The following is a 24,099-nucleotide window of genomic DNA, read 5'->3' as shown; positions in this document are numbered from 1 at the left end:
CCCTCCCCTGCTCGTGCTTTCTCTGTCTCTCAAAATAAACAGATAAAAAAAAGAAGAAGGAGAAAGAAAGGAAATCTGTAATGGTACATCTGAAAGGGGTTCCATTAAATGATGAGATATAAGTGATTCCAAATCAGGTTTCATAATTAATTCAGAAACCAGTTAATAATTGGACCATGATATTTGTTCCTATCGGACAACTTCTTTTAGCTCTTTCTGTAAATACCTCTTAAGAAATACAAGTTTTGGAAAATCCTTGAAGGAAATAGAGTCTAGGAGGAAAGAACTGACATCAGGCTCAGGGTCCCGACTTCCAGATCAGGAGCTGCCACTAATTCTGGAATCTTGAGAAATGCTGTGTCATTCTTATGTCTTTCTTGCTTGCCCAGTAAATTGTCTATCTTAGGATATATGAAAATCTTAGATCTCTTCCAAACTGAGTAATCTTAAATCTTTTCTCTACGTGTATGCCCTGAAAAGCACTTTTATCCTTGAAGCAGTAGAAGTTTGAATAAGCAATTTAAAGGAGCTTTGCAAATATAACATTGGTTACAGTTGATGAAGTTCTTTATTTTCAAGGGAGCTCCTGCTGCAGAAGGTATAGAACTTGATGGAAAAGGTGACCCCGGGTTGCCAGGAGCCCCAGGATTACAGGTATAGCACTTCAGGGATGGTCTTCTCATTCTCATTTCTCTGGTTCTGGCTCTCTTTCTCTGTCTCTGTCTGTCCATCTCTCCCTCTTTCTCCCTTCTCTGTGTCTCTGCATCTCTGTCTTTGTCTCTGCCCCTCCTCTCTCTCTCTTCCTCTAGATCTTTTCCTCCCCCTCTTATGAACATTTTTATTGTTTGTTTTCCATTTTCTTTTTGTTTTGTTTTCTTTTTTCATGGAGATACTATTGACATATGACATATTCGGTGTAGAGGGTAATGATCAGAGATTTGTACATATTGTGAAATGATCCCCACAATAAGTCTAGTTAACATCCATCACCACCGTGACAAATTTTTTTTTTCTTATGATGAGAACTTTACTCTCTTAGCAGCTTTCAAATCTGGAATATGATGTTATTGACTATAGTCACTATGCTGTACCTTACATCCCCAAGACTCATTTATTTATAACTGGACATGTGTACATTTCACCTATGCTCCACCCCCACCTCTGACAACTGCAAGAACATTTGCAGTAGACATTCACATGTCTTCTGTTTACATATCGACTTCATTTCACTCTAGAATATTCACTTTATGAGAAACTCCATGAAACTAACATAAAGGGATGATTTTGTTCATAAGTCTTTTAATCTCTTCTTAAATCTCAGTTACCCAGGCTTTTCTACACCTAAGAAGGAATGTTCAAGGAATAGTTATGTTCCACTTACTCTGTATTTGTTGAAATCAAGCATAGGTTTGTATCATACACTGAATATCATTTAAAACTATAATGTTAAGTAATAGCCCTATTACAAAATTTGCAGGAGTAAGTGGGTTTTATTTAAATGTGCCTTTTTCCTGTAGAGTGGTTTACTTTCTGATCCATATGTATGTAGATCTGAGTGTGATCCCAGATGGATACAAAGAGACACAGCCATTTGGGGGACTGTGTATGCTTTACTTTGTGATCCAAAAGGATTTTTTGGTAGACCTCAGGCACAGGTACTAACTTCCAGGTTAAAACCAGAAATATTTTAACTTAGTTCAGAAGTATATGTGGAAATTTCTGGAAATTTGTCTAAGTAAGTCAAAGAGTTTGAGTTTAGGTTGTTGAGCTCCTGGATGGTGACCCCTGCCAACCAATGGTAAGCCACAAAATGGCAGAATGACATGCTTAGGAGGCTTTACCGACCTTTGAGGAAAGATACAGAACATGATGCCTCTTGATTTTTCTTGTTTAAGAAACATTTAAGGGGCCTGATGCTGAAGGAAAGGGATCCAGTAAGAAGAGATCGCAGCCATCTGGGACGTTGACGTGTCCTTTAAGTGTGCATTGAGTGTCGGCTAGGTACTACAGGGTGCTACTGATGAAGATCTAACAGTGGGACATTCATGTATACAAGAAACATGAATTATATGCCAGGAGCTATTCTAGGCTGTAGAGATACCACAGTGCACAAATCAGCACACCCCCCCCCCCCCCGCAAAAAAAAAATTCTTGCCATCATGGAGCTTACATTCTAGTAGGGGAAAATAGAAAAAAATGTAAATTAATAAGTGTTGGTTAGATAGTAAAAAATGCCAAGGAGGAAAAGACTGCAGGGCCAGGGGATAAAGGAGTGTCCAGGTTGGAAGGAGGGTTGTGGCTTTACATTGGGCGAGCTGGGAAAGGATGACATTTGAGTGAAAATAAAAGGGAAACGAAGTCGGTCCTCTAGATGTCTGGGGGAAGAGGATTCTAGACAGAAGGAGAGCAGGTGGAAAGCCCTATGGGAGGAGTATGCTTGGCTGAGAGACAGGCAGACAGAGAGACAGACACACAGACAAAAGCAAAATTTCAAAAATTTAAAAACCCTTCTAAAGTATAGCAACGGCTCTGGTCATGCTCCTGGAAATGTTACCATCCAGGTATCCCTGGCAACCTGTTCTACATGGCAACACGCTTTTAGGCACCTTTTTTTTTTTCCTTTCCCCACCCCCCCCTTTTTTTTTTGTAATTAACTGCAGCCATGAATGAGAGCCATCATGCTCCTCAACTTTCATTAAAATATGTTAATAGATTTAATTAAGAACTAAGAACTAAGAACAAATGGACATTGTTCTTAGGTAAGAAGTAAAGTTAAACTTACCCTCCTCTTCTCTTAATTTACAGGGCTTACCAGGCCTTCCAGGTTTTCCTGGACCCATTGGTCCACCTGGCCCTCCAGGGCTCTTTGTGAGTATGAAGCCATCACAGCTATAGACACTATAAACTAATAAATTCATTATAGCTAAAAGCTTTACACAGAGTTTTTGGCTTGGTACACATTTCCCGCTGTAATTTTCACTTCTGGATTTTTCTAGGGCTTTCCAGGAACCATGGGACCTCCGGGACCTAAGGTAGATTACAGTTCGTGTGTCACAACAGCCAGAACGCCCTAAGCAAGCTAAAAGCCAAACCTGGCCTGATTAGACATGTGGTCACTGCCCAGACCCTCTCTGGAAGCCACAGGATTATTCCCTGGAATAATCCATGGAAAGGAATGGGGCAGACAGCTCTGCACCCCTCACTCGCTTCTCCCTGCACTTAGTAACTTGATCCCTGATAATTCAGTTATAAGGAGCTCCGTATCAGGAAAGGGCAAGTCCGTAGGTTTCCCATTTCTGATAATCCTACTGATCACCCAATACTTTATCCTATAAACTTTTGCAGCAGACTGTTCCCCAAACCAACCTGATCTTAAGCCAGTACATGAAGGGCCCTGCATGCCTTTCTCTTCTCTCATGTCACTAAATTACTACTGAAGACTGAATTGTATTCTTAGCCTCTCTAGGAATTTCAGAATCCCGAAGTTAAGCTACCTTTGCTTCTTCTTTTTAAGATGAGAAAACTAGGACATCAGAAAGTTAGGTAACCAGCTAGTGGCTGAGCCAGATAAATGTCCTCTGAGCTGGTTTCCTTTCCCCATGCCACATCATGCCTTCATTTGCCATATTAAGTATATCCCGTAAGCTTTCTGCATTTCACGATCTCTACTTTTGAAAGAAACATAGTGTGCCTCTCTCCTCCAAGAAATAGCTAAAATAATTTTGACAATACTGACATTATAATTAAAATGTAAATGGTCAGTTACAAACATTGGCACTTCAGTGGGTTTAGACCATTCATAGTCATTTTCTTTTTAAAAATAATTTTGTTTTGTCTTTTCTTACAGGGTCACATGGGCGATAATGTGATAGGACAAAAAGGAGAGCGGGTAATTCAAATACTGGGGTTTATTTGTGGGCAAGACATTTTAAGTCTCAGAGCAACCAACCCATACGTCTCAGTCACTGAGTGACACTGAAATAAACGTGTGTGTTTGCTCTATCATTGGCTCTATCTTCTCACCGAAGAACCAACAGGGAAGGAGCATCTGTCTTTCAAAAAAGCAAAGGTGATGTTGTTCAGCTTTGCATTCCTGAGTGTATTTGTGTTTAGGGTGTGAAAGGATTGACAGGACCCCCTGGACCACCAGGAACGGTTATTGTGACGCTAACCGGCCCAGATAACAGAACGGTAACTCTTCCACTTTATTACTAGGGTTGTGTCTTCTCTCTTCTGGGGGGAGGTCCTTGCGATCTTTTACCTCTTTTATAAGTTCCGTCTAAGCCCAGTTCAGCCCTGCCTGAACCTCTGGATTTTATTTTATCCCCATCTTTTACTGGAGAACCAGAAAACAATGAGACAGGGATGTGAGGCAAGATCAGTGGAAGCAGCTTCCAAGGTTCTAGAAGGTGGAGCCTGGATCTAATTTTGCTCACCTCTTATCCCCATCCCTTCTCACTGTTCCCAACTCAGATGGGGATTCAGTGAGTATGTTTGAATAAATGATAACAAAATGGTTATATGGCTCTGATCCAACTGGATAGTAATGACCTAAAGATATGGGTGGAGTGGTATTGTAACCAACTGAGACATTTTTATCTGCCATTATAACCCCAGGGGCCATTTGGCCCTAATTTCTCTCCCAGGACACTGTGACCCTGTTTTTTGACATTAACATTTGCATTTTGTTCCTACCATGGGGTAGCTGGAAAGACCAGGATATAGAACTGAATTGAACGCTCAGAAAAAGTGAATCACAATATAATACCCCAAACCTAGACACTAGGTTGATCCTGGAATGCCTGGGATGGGGGGAGGGAAGCGAGGGGTTAACTAACAATTTTCTTGTGGAAGAAATAAAATCATCCTTTTTAAGACTTGTGATTATTTTCAATAATAGCTTGATTGAAATATAATTCACATATCATAATTCACACATCCGTTTTAAAGAATAAAATTCATGGGTTTTAGTTATAATTAATTTTAACAAATTATTGAAATATAATTTACATACCATGAAATTTGCTCTCTAATGTGCAATTCAGTGGCTTTCAGTGCATTCATGTGGTTTACAAGCATTACCACCTGCAATTTTAGAACACTTTCATCACCTCAAAAATAAACTAAAAATAAAATAATTTTTAGTGATAGTAATTATCAAAACAAAACTGAAAAGAGTTAAAGCAAAACACGACAAAATTTGGTATAATCAAGATAATAACTCTCATTGAAGATTGGAGAAAAATTTACCTGAGGAAAATAACCACTTTTAAGAGGTAATTGACAAAAATAAAATTAATAAAGTCTAAAATTGTATTGGCTAGAAATTGACAGGAAAAAAAGTCTTATTTTGACAAAATCTAGGTCTGGAAGATTTGATCAAGGGGGAAAAAATCAAGTTTGAAAAAAAACAAAAAAACTGATGCCCCAAGAGATGATTCACAAGAGGGAAAATACAATCAATAAAATGCAATTAGGGGGCAAACAAACCTGATTAACGGAAATCAAATTCTCATCATAACATATACTCAGAAAATGATCCCAATGAAAATAATTTCTGTATATTAAAATGAAAATAAGATACATTAAAAATGATTTGAATGTGCTTATTGAAAACTGATGCAGGAATTAAATTGGTTGAACACAGTTTGATCCAAAAGATAACTTTCTTTAAAAAAAAGAAAAAAAAAGTCTGTGTTTAGTTTCAATGGGTTCACAAGTATAACATTTGAAATGTGAAAAATAATAATGTGTCATGTTAACAAGAGGTACATAAGTACTTTGTAAATCCAGTACATTGAACAGACAGAGAAATCTGTAAAAGCAGTAAAATCTTATTTGATCTGTGTGTAATGACCTGAAATTGTTTTTGTGGCAGGACCTCAAGGGAGAGAAAGGGGACAAGGGAGCCATGGGCAAATCCGGACCTCCTGGACCCTCAGTAGGTCATTTACACTCATGCTGTTCCCTTGAAACATAAAGTAAAGCCTTAGAGCCTATTTTGATACATGATCTACTTTTAAATCTTAATATTCGCTGGAACATGATAGTATTTTACTGCAGAGGTCATGAGTATACTAGAATTATTTTACACCTACTTCTAGGTGAAATCCCTACGCTGTGGTATATGTGCCCAATGTCACCCATCTTACGATTCATCTTCAACATCTGGGGTTTTTTTTATTATTATTATTATATAATTTATTGTCAAGTTAGCTAACATACAGTGTGCTCTTTGCTTCAGGGGTAGATTCCCATGATACATCACTTACATACGACACCCAATGCTCATCCCAACTAGTGCCCTCCTCAATGCCCACCACCCATTTTCCCCACCCCCTCTCCTCCCACCCACATCAACCCTCAGTAGAGTCTCTGTATTTAAGAGTCTCTTATGGTTTGCCTCTCTCTCTGTTTGTAACTATTTTTTCCCTTCCCTTCCCCCCCGTGGTCTTCTGTTAAGTTTCTCAAATTCCACATATGAGTGAAAACATGATACCTGTCTTTGACTGACTTATTTTACTTAGCATAATACCCTCCAGTTCCAGCCATGTTGTTGCAAATGGCAAGATTTCATTCTTTTTTCATTGCCAAGTAGTATTCCATTGTGCCTATATATGTCACAGCTTCTTTATCCATTCATCAGTTGATGGGCATTTGGGCTGTTTGCATATAGCATCTTGTATTTTAGCATTTATTTTTAAACGAATACTTATAAGTAAGATTTCCCTCTTAGATGAACCATGATTTTAACATTTTAAAATATAACAGGATAATCAGAAGGAAAAAGTTAATGGCAATCAAGATAAGTAAGAAAAATCAATAATATGTACAATTTGATATAACTCTCATTAATATAGGGACCGCCTGGGGAATCTTATGGAGCTGAAAAAGGTGCTCCTGGAGAACCTGGCCCGCAGGTAAATTTGGAAATTCAGTGTCATGTGCAGCCTGTATTAGTAAATACTCAGGACTATTTAGGAAATAAGTGTAAGATACCCATCTCAAACTAGCTTAGATTTTTGTAAGTTTTTTAAAGATTTAGGAAATATGGGGTGCCTGGGTGGTTTAGTCGGTTAAGCGTCTGACTCTGGCTCAGGTCATGATTTTGTAGTTCGTGAGTTTGAGCCCTAGGTCCAGCTCTATGCTGACAGCTTGGAGCCTGGAGCCTGCTTCCTATCTGTGTCTTCCTCTCTCTCTGCCTCTCTCCTGCTCGTCATGCTCTGTCCCTTTCTCTCAAAAATAAGTAAATATTTTAAAAAATTTAGAAAAAGATTCAAGAAATGAGACTTATATGTTCAAGTAGCTGAGAAGTTTAAGGCTGAAACAGCCTTCAAGGACTTCAGAGCCTGAAACAATATGGCGGGAGGGGGCCCTCCATACCATTTCTCCCCCTCTGTGTGCATTGATTGGCCTCACGCTCTCCTTTGACAATGACCTTCTTCCTTGTAGGTGGCAATAGAGAGAAAACGTGAGAAGTTCAGATTAATGGCATCCAAGGAGACAGTGTGTTTCCCTGTGGCCATTAATAAAACCCCAGAGAATCTCTCTAATTGACCCAACTTGGTTCTATGCCTCACTCTGGAAAGCGAACTGTGGCCAGAAAGAAGTTTCCAGGGTTGGCCAGACCAGCGGGGTCAGGGTTATTGTGACTGAGAGCCCCATGAGAATCACACAGAGTGAGGGAACGGCCGCTCCCCAAAGAAAATGGGACATGCTGTGACATGGGTAGTGGGGACACTGAAGCCGCCAGGGTCCATTCACCCGGCCAGCTCTATTTTTAGAAATATTTAACCACATATATTGTGTTTAAATTCTAAAACTTTTACATTGAGAAAAGTGTATATTTTTCTAAGAAAAAAATAGTATGATTTTTATTCTTTCATGGAGAGTAGACTTCATAATAGGTCATCCAAAAGCCCTGTCTGTTTAAAACACCGCACCATATTTTTATAAGTATGTCCAAATACAGGCATATCTGCAGTTCGGGGAATTGCCAACATTTAGAATAGTTTGTGAACACCTCCCTCTTTCTAAGCTTTTTTGTCCACTCCTCTGCTTTTTCAAGTTTTCTTCCAAGCTTGGGTGGATAGTATTAGATCTCACTGAAGCTTAGCTCTTAATTTCCAATATTCCTTCCACTGACCCCCCCTGATTTCCCCTTCTGCCCGGCTCTGCCTTTCCCACCAAGAGAAGGTCATACGTGTTCCATGATTAGTAGTTTTTTTTTTTTCTTCTAACAAATGGGTGGGGAGTCTCAGTCAGGCTCTCTTGCCCGAGGTCGAGAGGAGACGATCGTATCATTCAGGTTTTCCGTATTCATTAAATGATGTGTTTTTGTTTTAGGGAAAACCTGGAAAAGACGGAACCCCTGGTTTCCCTGGCACTGAGGTAAAGACATGATTTGGCCCATCGATGTTACTGAAATGTCAGTTCCATTCGGTGAAGAAGCATTCTGGGGAGTCATCGGTAGCTACTAATCTAGAAAAAGCATGTGGCCTTTTAAACCTACATTTGAGAATCAGAGTGCAACACCCTCACTGTGAAGAGAGACCATCTGAGCCACCCTAATTTTTCTTTGCAAAAAGGAGTTCCAACTGCTCTTGCTTCCCACAGGAGAAATTGACCCGCGGGCCTTCTGACCCGTTCTCTCTGCCCTTTTCCACAGGGAGCCAAAGGCAACAGGGGCTTCCCTGGGTTACCAGGAGAAGACGGCATTAAGGTAATGCCCTCTCTAACATCCTCTTCTCCAGGCTCTTTTAACTGGTTGGCTTTTGCCCGCCCTTTCCCCACCATGCCCTGGAAATAGGTATAAGGAATTGCGACCAGTGTTCATTAAAACACCTTAGTTATATTTGTTAAGAGGAAGTGAGGGATGTGAAGTTTGCATGGACACCTGAAGGGCAGTTTTGTGGGAAAGATATAAAACTCGCTCTGTGTGGCAGAAGCTGGCTGACACAGTGACCAGTGAGATTTAGTTTCCTCATGAGGAAGGAGCTGGAGAAGTCCTGCAGGCGAGGGTTTCTGGTCATCGGAGGGCAGGTGTAGGCTGAACCCTGTGAGTCTCAACCTGGGTCATGACACACTGAAAGGTCACGATTAATGAATTGTGCGCTGTAGTCCGTTTCATGCGTTGCCAACAACATGTTACAGACATTTTCAAATAATTGTTATGTGTAAAGATATGTGCAGATTCAAGATTTACCCTATAATAAATAATATCACTTCCTGTCCAATTCTGAAAATGCCCTCTTGAGTAGGTAAGGAAGGGGGTGGGTTACAGGTGAGTTGGGACAGTGGGAACTGCATATAACTCACAGCTGGTTTTGCCGTGCCTGAGATCTGGGCGAGAACGTGGGAGTGTGTAATGCATAGAAACACCCTCTGAAGGTACTGGCACGGAGGGAATCTGGAAATCACTAGAGCCACAGCTGCTTCTCAGGACCTTGTTGACGGGATTCTTGCCCCAGGTGTGGCCCTCCAGGGAAATAACCCAAAGTCAGTTTATTATTTAGCTGTGCATTTTGCTTTTTCAGTATACCAAATATGTAAATATTTTGGATTAATGTACTCACAATTTGTAACTGTCTTTCAACACAGGGGTGGAAAGGGGACATTGGCCCTCCAGGATTCCGTGGTCCAGTAAGTGTAACTAAAGACAATGTCCAGTTGTCATGGGTGATCAAGTCCTTCAAAGCATCGAGGAAATTTTGAATCGGCGTCTCTCATTAACTGTTAAGAGATGATAGTATTTACGTTTTTATCAAACCAAGGAAGAAAATAGCTGTTGTCATTATTTGTCCATTTGACAATGGATAAATATTTCTATTTGGTCCTATATGGTCTCTGGAAGGCACTAGCAATGCCCACCCTCGGCGGTGGGAAAGAAGAAAACCTTTGTTCAATCACACATGGCCCCAGGTGACCTGTGGCCTTGAGCAGAGCAGGAGGGGTGCCATGGGGGTCAGCTGGGGTACCCAGGGCAGAGGGAGCGAGCTCCACCCACTCCGTCTGGGCATGGGTATATGACATCCTGCACTTCTGGGCAGCACGAGCCCAACCAGGGCCAGCAGAAGCCACTGACCCCAAGCCCAAGCTCTGTCTCAGCAGGCTGTCTCCTCTCTGCAGTGTGGATGTGGATTGCACTGATGTCTGTCAGCTCCTGACTGCAGAGATAGAGCACATTCTCTATTTTGTGACCCTGTCGCTTAAGGAGATGAGTAAAAGAGATCCGGGCTCTGACTTCCAGTATCCCTTCGTCTCCTGCCTTAAAGGACAGTGGTTCTCACGTTCAATGCGTGTAGCTGCCATTCAGAAAGGACGGTGGTAGTAGGAGAGTCAGGGGGTGGGGGTGAGGGGGGTCCCATTCCTAACACCGTTCTCAGACCCCTCAGCCTAAGTAATTTAACTAAGTAAATAAGTAGCTGGAGGAAGGTCCTGGAAATTCTCACCTTCACACAAGTAAGTGATTCAGATGCAAATAGCCCCAAAATACTTTTATGGAGTTGCTGGGAAGAATAATTGGGCCTTAGGGTGAAAGCACTTAGCCAACCCTTGGCAGGTGCATATATGCCATTATGGATTTTGATGGAGATTATTATATTATCATTACTGTTATTATTGTGAGTTATTTTTTGTGACTGTATACATAGTGTTTAACCACAATACTCTTGTTACCTCTTTTTTAAACAAGCCAGCAAAGTCATGGGCCCCGTGCAGCATACAGGAAAACAAAACAAAAAACAAACCTTTTCTTTTCCCCGCTTCTTTCATTTAAGATAAATGTACCAAGCTCTAAACGAAATCTCCTTGTGCTGGAGAGGAATTAGCATTCCCAGTTTGCTGTGTGTATATGTTTTAATTCCAGTTTCTATTATCGTCCTTGGAAATTCTGCTTACGAAGTAGATGGTTAAAGACCAACAGTAGGTCCACTGAGCATGTCAGAAACAAGAGTCCTCAATTATTGCAAGTCATTGGTATCCTGAAATTTAAAGAAACAATCAGAGTATTTTTTGATGTGTGGGTCCCAACAGACTCTGAAATAAAGTTAGTTCATGAGGACAAGTGTTTTTAAAAAGTGAAATAGAATAGGGCCACCTGGGTGGCTCAGTCCGTTGAGCATCCGACTTCAGCTCAGGTCATGATCCTGCGGTTCGATTTGTGGGTTTGAGCCCCGCATCGGGCTCTGTGCTGTCAGCCCAAGAGCCTGGAGCCTACTCCTGATTCTGTGTCTCCCTCTCTGTCTGCTCCTCCTGTCTCTCTCTCTCAAAAATAAATAAACATTAAAAAAAATTAAGTGAGATAGAATATACTGAAAAATCAGCATTGATCAAATGTCAAAATGGTAAGTCACTGTTCGTGAAACTTCAATTTCTGCATACGTATTCACACATATCTAGATATGTATGTATGTATATTTATAACTATGAGTATGTGAGCTGGGTCACATCATAAAATGTATTTCTAGTTGAAAGCCCATGAAGTATATGATACCATGATACCAGAAACATCAACTTTTATTTTTACATGTATCCATTATGTATACATGACTACCATATTTCTGCTAACACATAAACCTATGAATTCAGGAAGATAAGGAAAATATCATTTGGGCCAAAATAAAAGACATTGGAATATGGCATTTGGTGAGCTCTCCATAAATAGCTATCTTTTCTCTTCATTTGTTCCTTTTTCCTTTAAGACAGAATATTATGATGCATACCAGGAAAAGGGGGATGTAGGAATTCCAGGCCCACCAGGCCCCAAAGGAGCTCGTGGCCCACAGGGTGAGGATACATTTCTTCCTAAAGCGTTTGCTGCCTATTTCCATGTGTTTCTCTCCAGGCAACATGTAACATATGCTTATAGACCTAGAATTTGCAGGGGGCGGGGGGGTGGGGGGAGAGGGAAGAGAGGTCTCCCAATTTTCATGGCCTCCTAATTTTCATACTTTTATATGAAAATTCCATAGGTGCTATACCACAGAAGGTAGTTAAATTCTTTGTGTGTGCAAGCATGAAGTTCAAGTCGGACAAGAAAACACTAATAATGGCCAGAGGGCAGGAGGAGGGAACATAAAGAATCAGCAATCTTAGTGGGATACAAAAGAAAAAATGGAGACCCTGAAAAACCATAATTTGAGCAAATCCATATAATAGTGACAAGAAGGGACTGAAATCTGGGGTTTCCCAACTCCTGGCACCATGAAGCAGAGTCACATTTATTAGATTCTGTCCCTTTGGGTAGATACACTGGAAAGGTCTAGGCCAAGAGCTCTCCTCTCTGGTTACACATCAGAATCCCTGGGAACTTCTAAAAACGTGCCAATCCCATCCCTGTGATTCTGATGCAACTGTCTGGAGGTGGGGGCGGGGAGAGGGGGGAGGCTGAGCACTGGTAGATTGCAAAAGCTCTCCAGATTATTCTAGTGTGTAGCCGGGATCGAGAACCACTGATCTGAGGCAAATTATTGATACACATAAGATTTCAAAGGAGAATTTCACTCAAAAGAGTAAAAATACCTAGCATTCTTAAATAAATGGGCAGACAAGTATAGATACAGACACAGATTTTTTTTTTAATCTGATATATGGTCACTATAAATCACTTCCATGTGTCCGAGAATTAGAACCCCGTGCGATGTTATTGGAGATGGAACACCATCTTCTAGCACCTGAACCGTTCCAACAAAGTGTCAGATACACAGCAGGCTCCTCGTAGATCTCTGCGGAATTGTTTGAAGGTGCAGAGGTGGCATGATTCACTTTTGAATGTTAGGCACCTAAGACTAGTTCCTTCTCTGCGGTTTGTCTCAATCAGCGAAGTTTTCCTTTATCTCTCTCTGTGGGAGTAGAGAAAAAGTATGAAAATATTTATTATTAATTATTATGATATTGTCACCCAAGATTTCAAAAATGGGGGGAGGGGAGTGTTTATATCCTTGCCAGCAATTAATTACTGTTACGGATTTATAGGTCCCAGTGGTCCTCCTGGAGTTCCTGGAAGTGCTGGTAGGTACCTGCGTCTCAGGCACCAACAGAAATGCTCTTAAAAGGAAAATCACCTTTGCACTGCTTGTGTAGGACAGATATTTCACTAACGGGGCCAAAAGTGTTTCCAGCTTCCTAATTGTTAACTTTGTGATTTATAGCCGAAATGGGGGTGGGGGGAGTGAAAATGGACACAAAGTAACTTAGAAATGCTCTTTTTTTTTTTTTTCCACTTCTCATTGGTTGTAACTAAGTGTAAGACGACAATAACTGAAGCCTCCAAGCTCAGAGGAGGCACAGAGGTAGAAAACAGAAATTTGCAGTCATTAGGCTGGCTAAAAAAAGATAGTTTTCATAGTGTATCCCATGTTGCATAAGATGCATAGATTATACTTTCATGTGAAGTTTTAAATTTCACAGTACATTATTTACGGACATGCAGACAATTCCATAAAGTATAAAAACATCCATGAGTCACTGGAGTGGTTGCCTCTTGAGAGAGGAAGACGAGGATCCAGGACGTTTAATCAAGGATTAACCTCAGTGGCTTTAATTATAACTGTAATGCCATCACGTGTCACTTTGTAGAGGAAACGAAACCCTGAAAAAGCAGCTAAGATTTGATAAGCCCTGCTGTCGATTATAATTTTCTCTATACCATGGTGTGTATTAAACTATTATGTAATTTTGAAAATGAATTAAAATTAAGCAGATTGCAGAACTATATGTATCTTATAATCCCATTGTTAAAAAACATAGATAAACAGATAAATATTATGTGTATTTGCATGTGCATGGAAAAATACACCAAGTTGGAATACAAAAGGATGTATCAGAGGTCTGGCCAAAGATTAGGGAAGACTTTTTTCTCTACTCCCGACCCCCCAAGTAATGAATCAGCCCCTTTAGGAAGCAGCGAGTAAAAGTTACAGAGCTCTAAAACGGACATCAAACAGATGGATTTGCTTTTATGGCAAAATCTTTATGGTCAATAATCAGAAATAATCAGTCATTACCCCTGCTGGTTTCACAGCCCTTTGGTGGTGAGGTCTCTCTTCTTCACAGTTAAACTGTTTGCAAGGCAGAGATTCGAGACTTATCCCCTCTTCATGTCCTTGTCACCTTATGAGGGACAGATGAGCTTTGTGTCACCTGGCTTGGCTTCTCTCCCAGGAGATGCCTGCCTCCCCCCATCACGCCCTTTTATAACTAAGACAATTGGCTGTGGGAATAAGGTCCAGTGACAGTGGTCTCTCTTTCTCATTTGGGACACTGAAAGATTGGTATCTTCTAGTCTTTAATGAAAAAACAGCCACAAAACCGCATATACTGAAGAATTTATCATGAGGTTCTTTTAAAGAAAAAGACGACAGTGCACCCCTAACTCGGTCTCAGTCCCTTGTAATACATTATATAAATTACCTCATGGAACTGGAGACTTCTGAGCTTTGCTGACCTGTGATCGTTTAGCAAAGCCACAGATGAAGGAAGATATTCTCTTTTTGTTTTATGTTTTATATACCTCTTGATGGGGCAACTTTTATTAATAAGAACATATTACATTTTGCAATTGAAAGATAACGTGTGAATCGGGAAAAAATTTAAAATATGGTAAAATGATTCTTTTCTCCAAGGGTCGTCGAGGCCTGGCCTCAGAGGAGCCCCTGGATTCCCAGGCGTGAAAGGAAGGAAAGGGGAACGAGGACCCCCGGGAAAGAATGCAGTGGGGCCTCCTGGGTCCCCGGGTTGTCCTGGGGCACCAGGCCCCACAGGGTCGCCGGGATACCCAGGACCACCAGGTAGGTACCTAACGGGGCCCCTTTTGTGGCCATGGCCCAAGTGACAGATGTGTGCAGATCAGTGGCGATGGAGAAGCTTACTTGCAGCTTGGCCATCCGTCCGTGTGGGTCTTAGGAGCCATCTTCCTGCTGGTGTTTCGTCGCATTAACTGTGAAAACAGCTCTGGTGGAATGGTGGCTTTGCAGGTGCGGCAAAGCTTTAGGCTGAGTTCCCACGGAGGGCACAGTGGGAGGCAGGAGCAAGGGGGAGCGAAGCAGAGAAGGGGGTGACCAAGTTTGCCACTGCTTGTTCAGTCCCTGGAGAATATCCTCCAAGAAGCTGTATTAACTTTGTTTCAGGACAGTCTGTCCCAGAGGAAACAGAGGCAAGAATTTATCCACCTGTTCCTATTAATCATGGGTCAAGAATATATCCCACGGGACCAGACTAACCACCCCACCTCCCTCGCACACACACACACTTCCAGGCTGTGTTGGCATGGCTCTCAGGGCATCCTATGCCCTGGCATCAGCGTGTGGGCTGGAGGTGTGCAGCAAGGGCATGAGGCAAGATCCTGCCAGGTCAAGTTGGGGCAGAGACCACAGAGCTGCCGCCAGGAGGATGTGAAGTTCTGGAAGTTCTGATGCCCGGGGGTGTCCTCTCCTCTGCATCAACCTGTAAAGGCACCTAGCACTCTGTGTTGGCCGGTAGGCACACACAACCTCGGAACATGTGGGTCACTCTTTGTGTCCCAAACACCTCTCTAGAAGCTGCCTTGTAGGTCTTGTGTTTTGTACTCAACCCTCCTAATAGCCTTAAGAATTTTCTACCTGTCAAGGATTTTCTTTTATTTGTTTGTTTACCCATTTTGAGAGAGAGAGGGAGAGGCTGCATGAGTGAGGGAGGGGCAGAGAGAGAGGGAGAGAGACAGCCCCAAGCAGGTTCTGCACAGTCAGCAATGGAGCCCCACTCAGGGCTCGATCTCATGAACCAACTGTGAGACCATGACCTGAGCCAAAATCGAGTCGGATTGCTTAACCGACTGAGCCACCCAGGGGCTCCAGGAATTTTGTTTTTAAGAAAGGAAGGATGTATTATTTATAGATAGTACTATTATAAACTTGGAAAATCCAAAAGAATAATCCAGAAAACTCTTAGTGTTAATAAGATAATTCAGGTAAATGTCTCGCTATCTGAGCAATATTTGAGAAAGAATGGAAGCTTCCCTTTAGGCCAATAGCTATTTAAGAAATTATCCCATTAATAAAAAGATACAATATCTAAGAACAAAAGCTGTTAAGCTATGGCGTGAACCAACGTGGAAAACAAAGCAAAACTAAACTGAAACGTTTCACCGTGTTGAGAATTTGAACAATTTATAGTCCTCTGAGTCTTTTTCAGGATGTGGGTTTAGGATGCTCGTGTTGCGGAAGATGAACCTGATGAACCTGTTCTTGGATATTGTATCTTTTTATTAATGGGATAATTTCTTAAATAGCTATTGGCCTAAAGGGAAGCTTCTGTTCTTTCTCAAATATTGCTCAAATAGCCAGACATTTACCTGAATTATTAACACTAACATCTTGTAGCTAATGAGTGCCACAGTCGGGGTGCTGCGGTAATACAGCCCCTTCCCTGGCACACCGTGCATGCATCCTCTCCCCTCCAAGACAACGCTGGCTTCCTATCTTTTGCCAAACAACACCCGTCTGCCCTTCGAGTCGCACCTTCAAGTTCAAGCCCAACAGGGAGTTTTCACTGAGCCCACATCCTGTAACACCCGAGCTTATCCAGTAGGAGAGTTTTTCACGTTACCTGTCATTGTCAGTTTCCCCTACAAGACTCAAAGCTCTTGGAGGTCAGAGACAGTGTCTACTTTGCTGTTTTAAGCCGAGAACGTAGCACAGGGGGCTGGAACGTTGTAAGTACTCAAGTATTTGTTGAAATGAGTATGACAGGAGTATGAAAATGTTTAAGTAAATACAAATGTATCAATGTGTAAATACACATATGACTGCATTAAGTAGAAAACTGCAGTTAGATTTTATTGTTTAAAGATAACTATCCAGTCATTCTAAAGACATAGAAAACTGGATCACAAAACGAACCTTCCTTTCCAAGTCAAACAGACATTACATGGACCACATTCCATCTCAGTTAAATGTTTCCACTGGCACCTTGTTGCTCTGAAATTTGGGGCAGCTATAGGTACCATTTTCAAATATTTAGTTTCATCAGTATTGCCTTGTGCCTACATTTGAAATGGCAAGACCAAAAATTTGGTCATAGAACAGAAAAGCCGAAGAGAATGAGCTGTTCGTTGTCGCATTATAGTAGCATATGCTTGTGGAAGGACTGGAAAGAGCTTTCTTGAAGACCCACATTAGGAATGAAAGGCTCAGGGGCACCTGGGTGGCTCAGTCAGTTAAGTGTCTGACCCTTGATTTCTTTTTTTTTTTTTTTAACTTGTTTTACTTTTTATTTTTTTAAATTTACATCCAAATTAGTTAGCATATAGTGCAACAATGATTTCAGGAGTAGATTCCTTAGTGCCCCTCCCCCATTTAGCCCATCCCTCCTCCCACAACCCCTCCTGTAACCCTCAGTTTGTTCTCCATATTTATGAGCCTCTTCTGTTTTGCCCCCCTCCCTGTTTTTATATTATTTTTGTTTCCCTTCCCTTATGTTCATCTGTTTTGTCTCTTAAAGCCCTCATAGGAGTGAAGTCATATGATTTTTGTCTTTCTCTGACTAATTTCACTTAGCATAATACCCTCCAGTTCCATCCACGTAGGTGCCAATGGCAAGATTTTGTTCTTTTTGATTGCCGAGTAATACTCCATTGTGTATATCTACCACATCTTCTTTATCCATTCATCCATCGATGGCCATTTGGGCTCTTTCCATACTTTGGCTGTTGTTGATAGTGCTGCTATAAACATGGGGGTGCATGTGTCCCTTCGAAACAGTACACTTGTATCCCTTGGATAAATGACTCTTGATTTCTTCGGCTCAGGTCATAATCTCACAGTTCGTGAGACTGAGTCTCAAGTAGGGCTCTGTGCTGACAGCATGGAGTCTGCTTGGGATTCTCTCTCTCTCTCTCTCTCTCTCTCTCAGAACGAATAAAGAAACTTTTTTTAAAAATGACGAACTTGATAGATGTGAATAAGCAATACAGAGAAAACAGATGATATTCTGTCTGAACTTTTTCACTCAGTCTGTATTAGGCATCTACTATGTATCAGGAAGATTCAAGGTATCCAAGATATATAGAAAAATGAGATTTGACCCTTTGCCTAAAAATGTTAAAAGAATAGTCTTGAAATAATTAGAAGTAACTGAATAAAATAACACGAGTTGATTATATGATGAGAAATAACCATATAACGAGCTTTCAAAGAATCACTACACCAGTATTAAAAAATATCACTTGTGTGGGCCCCTGGGTCCCTGGGTAGCTCAGTCTTAAGCATCCAGCCCAGGTAATGATCTCACAGTTGTGAGATCAAGCCTTGTGTCCCACCCCATACTGAGCATTGGGATTCTCTCTCTCTCCCTTTCTCTCTCTGCCCCTCCCCTACACACACACACACACACGCTCTCTCTCTCTCTCTCTCTCAAAATAAATAAACTTAGAAAAATCACATATGTAATGAGAAAGGAAAAGCTGGTCAACATGCTTCAGTCTTCAGTGTAGACGAACCTTCAAAAGACTCGGCTTCTAAAACAAATATGGGGGAGTGCGTATAAAATAATGCATAGTGCAGAAACGTGCTAATTGAACAAAAACACATAAAGAGATAAAAATCAAGTTCTGGTGTTGTCTTTTTGCAGGTGACATCATTTTTCGCAAAGGTCCACCTGGAGATAGTGGACTTCCAGGCCCTATAGGGTTTCCAGGAATCCCAGGAGTCGATGGGCCCAAAGGTTGGTTCAATCAATGGTTGTTCTATTCAAGTAAGCCATGCTCGTCATCATTACTGCCCCCATTTGATTCCTCCCCCACCAAAACAACAATGATCCCAAACTGCAGACAGTCAAGGCTGGCCTCTTTTCCAGAAGAATTACCTCAAAGTTTTCATTTATCTATAAATCAATCATTTATTTAGCACCCGTGCAATAAATTGTTGGATGTTCCTGGAATATGAGTATTATCCTGCACTGAAGGAGAGAGGTGGCTGTAATACAGGATGTTTTATGCTTGACTCAGGATTTCCTCTGAGAACATTAAGAAGGTCAGATGGATAAAGTAAGCAGTTCTAATAGATGAATGACTTTTTATTAATATGTACAATGTCTGGGGCCCTTGGGTGGCTCATTTGGTTAAGCGCCCGACTCTTAGTTTCGTCTCCGTCATCATCTCATGCTTTGTGAGATCAAGCCTCCAAGTCGGGCACCATGCTGGCAGCAAGGAGCCTGCTTGGGATTCTCTCTCTCTCTTCTCTCTGCCTCTCCCCACCCTCAAAAATAAATAAACCTAAATATATATATATATAATAAAATAAAAATCAACAACATAAAAAAATGCACAGTGTCCTAGATGATTTTCACTACACACACACACACACGCACACATACACACACACACACACACACAAATCTTAATGTAATAAATGATTGTGTGGTTAGGAAGTATCTGTCCTTTCTGAGGACTAGATGTGGGTTCATGAGTAACAAGCTGCTATCATTGCAGGGGAACCAGGCCTCCTGTGCATCCAGTGCCCTTGTGTCCCAGGGCCTCCGGGCCTTCCAGGATTGCCGGGGTTAGACGGCATGAAAGGAATCCCAGGTACAAAAGGATCAGCTCCCTGGGTGGTTAAAAAAAAAAGGGTCAGACTTTTGAATGTCAGTGATGGGGTTTCCCTGAATTTGGAGATTTTCAAACGTATACTCAGTTAACATAAAGTAAGCCGAAATAACACAGAAACTGGCCTTTTCCCCTTTTCCGTTTTAGTTGCCGAATTCTAGCAAACCATGGTATTCCCCAGGAATTGTAGACTGGGGTTCCTACAGGGATCCAGCAGGTAACTTGGAGGAGTGAGGCAGCCATACCAAACACACACCACTTTTTTCTTCCATAAAGAAATAAGCTCTCTCTCTCTCTCTCTCTTTTTTTTCTTAAAAGACACAATTCTCTTCAGTCTGTTTGGGTTTTTTTTGTTTGTTTGTTTTTTAAATCCCCGCTTTTGGTAGAGTCATGGGCATAGGCACTGTTTCATTCAGGACACAAGTACAAGGGCGCCTGGGTGGCTCAGTCGGTTGAGGGTCTGGCTCTTGATTTTGGCTCAGGTCTTGAACTCATGGTTCTTGAGATCGATCCCTACATCGGGCTCCACGATGACATCGCAGAACCTGCTTGGGATTCTCTCCCTGTCTCTCTGCCCCACCCCGCTCACACTCTCTCTCAAAATAAATAAATAAACTTAAAAAAAGGATACAAATGCAATAAAAAAAAAAAGCACACCAGTGGGGCACAGTAGGGAGTGGAGAGGACTGTGGTAAACTGGAAGGCACATTGGAGGGGGCCATCGTGCACCAGCTCTGGTCTGTTGTTACTGGCAGCACTTTAGGCCCGTGTTGATAAATCTTCCAATTTTTCATGAGAAGAAATAAACTCGGGTTTTTAGCTGAAATCTCATTTTTTTTTTTTTCAAAATTTGCTAACTCCATTTTTGAAAGAAAAAAACCATCCGCTAGGCCAATATTCTGCGAGCTAAACAGAGCCTGTGTTGCTTCTCTTCTGGATGTCCGTGCCAGACCAGGACTCCCCACCCCACAGGGTTGCTTCAGACTGTCCACTGTCTCTGCTGTTGCACCTCCCCTTTCTCGGTCACAGAACTGGCCATGGACAAAAATCTTGAGGTAGAGAAAGTCTCTACTCATTAGTTGGGTTCTTCCGCCGCTGGTACCTCTCCCCTGGCTACTCAGGGCCTCTGTCACACGATGCAGTCCTGGTTTTGCCATGACCACCTTGGTCTGCTAGGTGTCGTATGGACCTCCATGCCTATTCCTCACCTCAGTCCTACAGGTAGGTGCTGTCATTGACCCCATTTGACAGATGAGGAAGCTGAGGCGTAAGGTGGCATAGCTCAGAAGTGGCAAAGCCTGGACTGAAATCCACTCTCCTCCTGAGCCATGCTCCTGCTCTCTACGCTGGCATCCTTCAATCGCTGTGCCAGGGGCTTCCCTTTGAAGCAAGTGAATCCAAAGGTCTGCCTGGCAACATCGATCAGGGAATATTTGTATGTTACCACCATCGGGTAGACATTTGCATCGGCACAGGGGCTTCGGGAAGTGGGGTCACCGTCCACAGAAGAAACACTAATGGCACTGTGGCCAGCTGAGAGAGGACACGCACTCAGCCGGGGTCCTTTGCCATGCTCACATCATTCCTGTTCCTTTATAAATGCCTTCGTTACTTTGCCATCTCTGCCCCCTGACTCTCTGAGACAGGCTTGAGAGGGGAGAAGCGGGGGAGGCAAAGAGGGGGTGAAGGGTGGGCATAACGGGCCCCCTGTCCCTCATGCCGTTCCTATTCGGTGCCTAAGACTCTGGGTGAAACGTTCTATTAAAACAAAAGCTGACAGAAAGGGAAGGAGCAAGGGAGACAGGGAGGCAAAGAATGGAGGGAAAGCAATGATTATTTTTCTACATTCCCCTTGAGTGACCCAAGGGTAGAATGTGGGTGGGCAGCTCGCTGCTGCTGACCCAGTAGTTGTGTTGTATTTTCCTTGATTTTTCTACATTTGACATACTACAGGTGCAGCTCAAAGGAGATACATAAACAGTGAAAGCATCTGGATTACTATCAAAAACATACCCTGACTCGAATCTTGCAAAACATAAAATCGGAATATCCATTTATTAATACATTGGCTTGAGATCCGCCCAAAAGACCCTCTAAAGGGTCTTTACGGTATATCCTTAACGGATACACTTACATACATATAGGAAGCGTAAAATTGTACAGCAAAATGCAATTTGGCAACGGATGCCCAGAGCCTCAGAGAAGTTTGTGTCCATTTTGTCTTGTGCTTACGCTTTTAGACATTTATTTAAATTAAAAAATTAGAAAAATTAGAAATTAGAAAAATCGGAAGCACTAACTATCTAGAGATATTTACCATAACATTGTTTACTACAATGTTGAAAAGTTGAAAAATGATCCAAATTCTAAAATAGCAGCTGGCTGAATAAATGTTGGTTGATCCACACATCAGGCTACTCTGCGGCCATTTAAAGCGAAGCTATAAATCTGTATTTATTGACATATGTATAGATTCCAAAATGCCATCTACACATTCATGGATATAAAATTATGGATATGAAATTTAAGAGTGCCATACATCAAAATTTTAGCAAATATTGTCCTCTGGTGGTAGATCTATAGGTGATTTTTATTCTCTTCTTTCTGAATCTGTTTTTCACAAGGAGCATACATTGCTTTTTTGATCAAAAAATAAACCTATCTCCTTAAAATTATAAAGACAAGAATTTTAGGGAGGCAAGCATTTTTTAAATGCTTTTTTTTACATCATCTCTTATGCCAGTTATTTACTCTCATCCTCTCCCTCTGTGTTTTGAGATAGAAATTGTCTTTCTTTCCTCAGAAGAAAGCAGCCTATTTCCTGCAACTCCTGCATTACCTGGGCTACTCAGAGTTGGTATTCAACAAATATTTAATAATTCACTGCTTTGCAGGCGGACAAGGGCCAGCTGGCACTAAAGGAAGCCCAGGGTCCCCAGGAAGTGCGGGTCTTCCCGGATATCCAGTAAGATTTCATGGTTTGGGAGCTTTTGTTTCAATTTGGCTAACAGCACGTTCTGAAAGTACAGTAGCACCACACATAGGTTATCAGTTTGGTGCCTGGCAAAGAGTACTTAATATTAGAGCATTTCATAGAGACTTGATTAAATGAATAAATTCATGATGTGTGAATAAGTGAATGAATTAATGAACTTTGAATCATTTAAAATGGATCAGAACTAGAAGCAGATCTCTGGTTGCCTGGGCTGCGGTTGGGACAGGGCATGACTGCAAATGGATCTGAAGGAATCCGAGGGAGTACCGGAAATGTTTTAACACTGGATTATGGTGATCGTAGCATAAATGTACAAATGTACTAAAAGTCATGGAACTGTATTCGTATAAAGATATATCTTATGATATGTAAATTATACCTCGATAAACTATTAGAAATTAAAGTTTTGACTATCACGGTGAGTCAGAGAGTTATACAGAGATATATATATTTCAATCAAATGATCCATAGATGCATGTTAAAATTTCCAATATTCTAACAGAATCTAAGTTACGATGATATCTGTGTCATATTGACCAATATTATTGTGTGTGTTGCATTGAATTGTGCTAACTGAATTCCAGTTTTAAAAGCAAATAGAGAGGGAAAAAAGCTTGAAGTTATACTTGTAGGCTAAAGAAAGTGTCTGAAAAATATCCATGTTCATTACACTTGAAAAATTCTGGTTGACTTTTTTTTTAAGATTGGCACAAGAACAGCTGTACCCAATTGCAATGCAGACTCGTTTCTGTACTGCCCTAGGGGTTCCCGGGTGCTCAGGGGGATCCAGGACTTAAAGGAGAAAAAGGGGAAGCACCTCAGCCTGATGGGCAAGTGGGTGCCCCAGGGGACCCTGGGCTCAGAGGGCATCCTGGAAGAAGAGGCTTGGATGGAATTCCTGGAACCCCCGGGGTAAAAGGATCACCAGGACCTAAAGGGGAACCGGTTGGTATCTAGTAACTTTTTTCGAATTACCCTCCCTACAACTGATATGCTCTGAAGTTACCACATTGGGTACTTTCCATTCATAAAATCCTTGGCCATTCAGCACAGTGCGTCCCTCTAACCGCACAATGAGGCATCTTCAAATGAGCAGTACTAACCCCAACACATGTGTGTAGTATTTTCACACATAGGTAGCACTCAGTGGTGCTTTTAGCCCAAATAAAATTCTACATCGATAATGACCTTGTCTCCTACGCAAGTTACAATTCCACACTTATGCCCAATGAGTTTATAGACAAGTTTAGAAAATGATAAATAAGGGAACGTTTTGATCAATATCTTGAAGGCAATATTCATTCTTTGAAGTAAAAATAAATGCATAAAGCACAATTTTAGGAGGAGGTTAGTCAAACAAACAGATCAGATGTTTTGTCCTTTAAAATAGTTAAGCTTAGGTAAGTTCTCTCTTTTCATGGGATAGGGATAGAATGTCTCACATGTGCACTTGAGAGATTCCTACGGGGATCTATTTGAAGATGTCAGGGGGCAGAGGCTGAGCACCTCCCCCAGTATATCTGGG

The 24,099-nt window shown here is 41.6% G+C and overlaps 1 protein-coding gene and 1 long non-coding RNA gene across 3 annotated transcripts in view; one reads left to right on the top strand and one right to left on the bottom strand.

The window, feature by feature from the left end:
- COL4A3 (collagen type IV alpha 3 chain) overlaps positions 1-24,099 on the top strand; it is a 130,704-nt gene that overhangs the window by 71,517 nt on the left and 35,088 nt on the right. The window contains exons 9-25 of one of the 2 annotated variants that reach the window (XM_058702695.1): positions 580-654; positions 2,806-2,868; positions 2,997-3,032; positions 3,848-3,889; positions 4,114-4,191; positions 5,879-5,941; positions 6,861-6,920; positions 8,347-8,391; positions 8,669-8,722; positions 9,601-9,642; positions 11,703-11,787; positions 12,976-13,011; positions 14,625-14,789; positions 18,607-18,699; positions 19,466-19,561; positions 22,474-22,544; positions 23,337-23,519. In XM_058702695.1, coding sequence (XP_058558678.1) covers positions 580-654; positions 2,806-2,868; positions 2,997-3,032; positions 3,848-3,889; positions 4,114-4,191; positions 5,879-5,941; positions 6,861-6,920; positions 8,347-8,391; positions 8,669-8,722; positions 9,601-9,642; positions 11,703-11,787; positions 12,976-13,011; positions 14,625-14,789; positions 18,607-18,699; positions 19,466-19,561; positions 22,474-22,544; positions 23,337-23,519 — 1,287 coding nt within the window. Of the gene's footprint in view, positions 1-579; positions 655-2,805; positions 2,869-2,996; positions 3,033-3,847; positions 3,890-4,113; positions 4,192-5,875; positions 5,942-6,860; positions 6,921-8,346; positions 8,392-8,668; positions 8,723-9,600; positions 9,643-11,702; positions 11,788-12,975; positions 13,012-14,624; positions 14,790-18,606; positions 18,700-19,465; positions 19,562-22,473; positions 22,545-23,336; positions 23,520-24,099 lie in introns of both variants that reach the window. The other variant, XM_058702687.1, reaches the window with a different exon arrangement.
- The window catches only part of LOC131497003 (uncharacterized), a 45,744-nt gene continuing 34,203 nt past the window's right edge, over positions 12,559-24,099 (bottom strand). The window contains exon 2 of the long non-coding RNA XR_009254711.1: positions 12,559-12,842. This is a non-coding gene — a long non-coding RNA (uncharacterized LOC131497003). The remainder of the gene's footprint in view (positions 12,843-24,099) is intronic.

The sequence above is a fragment of the Neofelis nebulosa genome, chromosome 2 (assembly GCF_028018385.1).
Source record: "Neofelis nebulosa isolate mNeoNeb1 chromosome 2, mNeoNeb1.pri, whole genome shotgun sequence".
NCBI lineage: Eukaryota > Metazoa > Chordata > Mammalia > Carnivora > Felidae > Neofelis > Neofelis nebulosa.
Note: the sequence above shows the minus strand (reverse complement) of the source record. Positions and strands in the feature narration are given on the sequence as shown.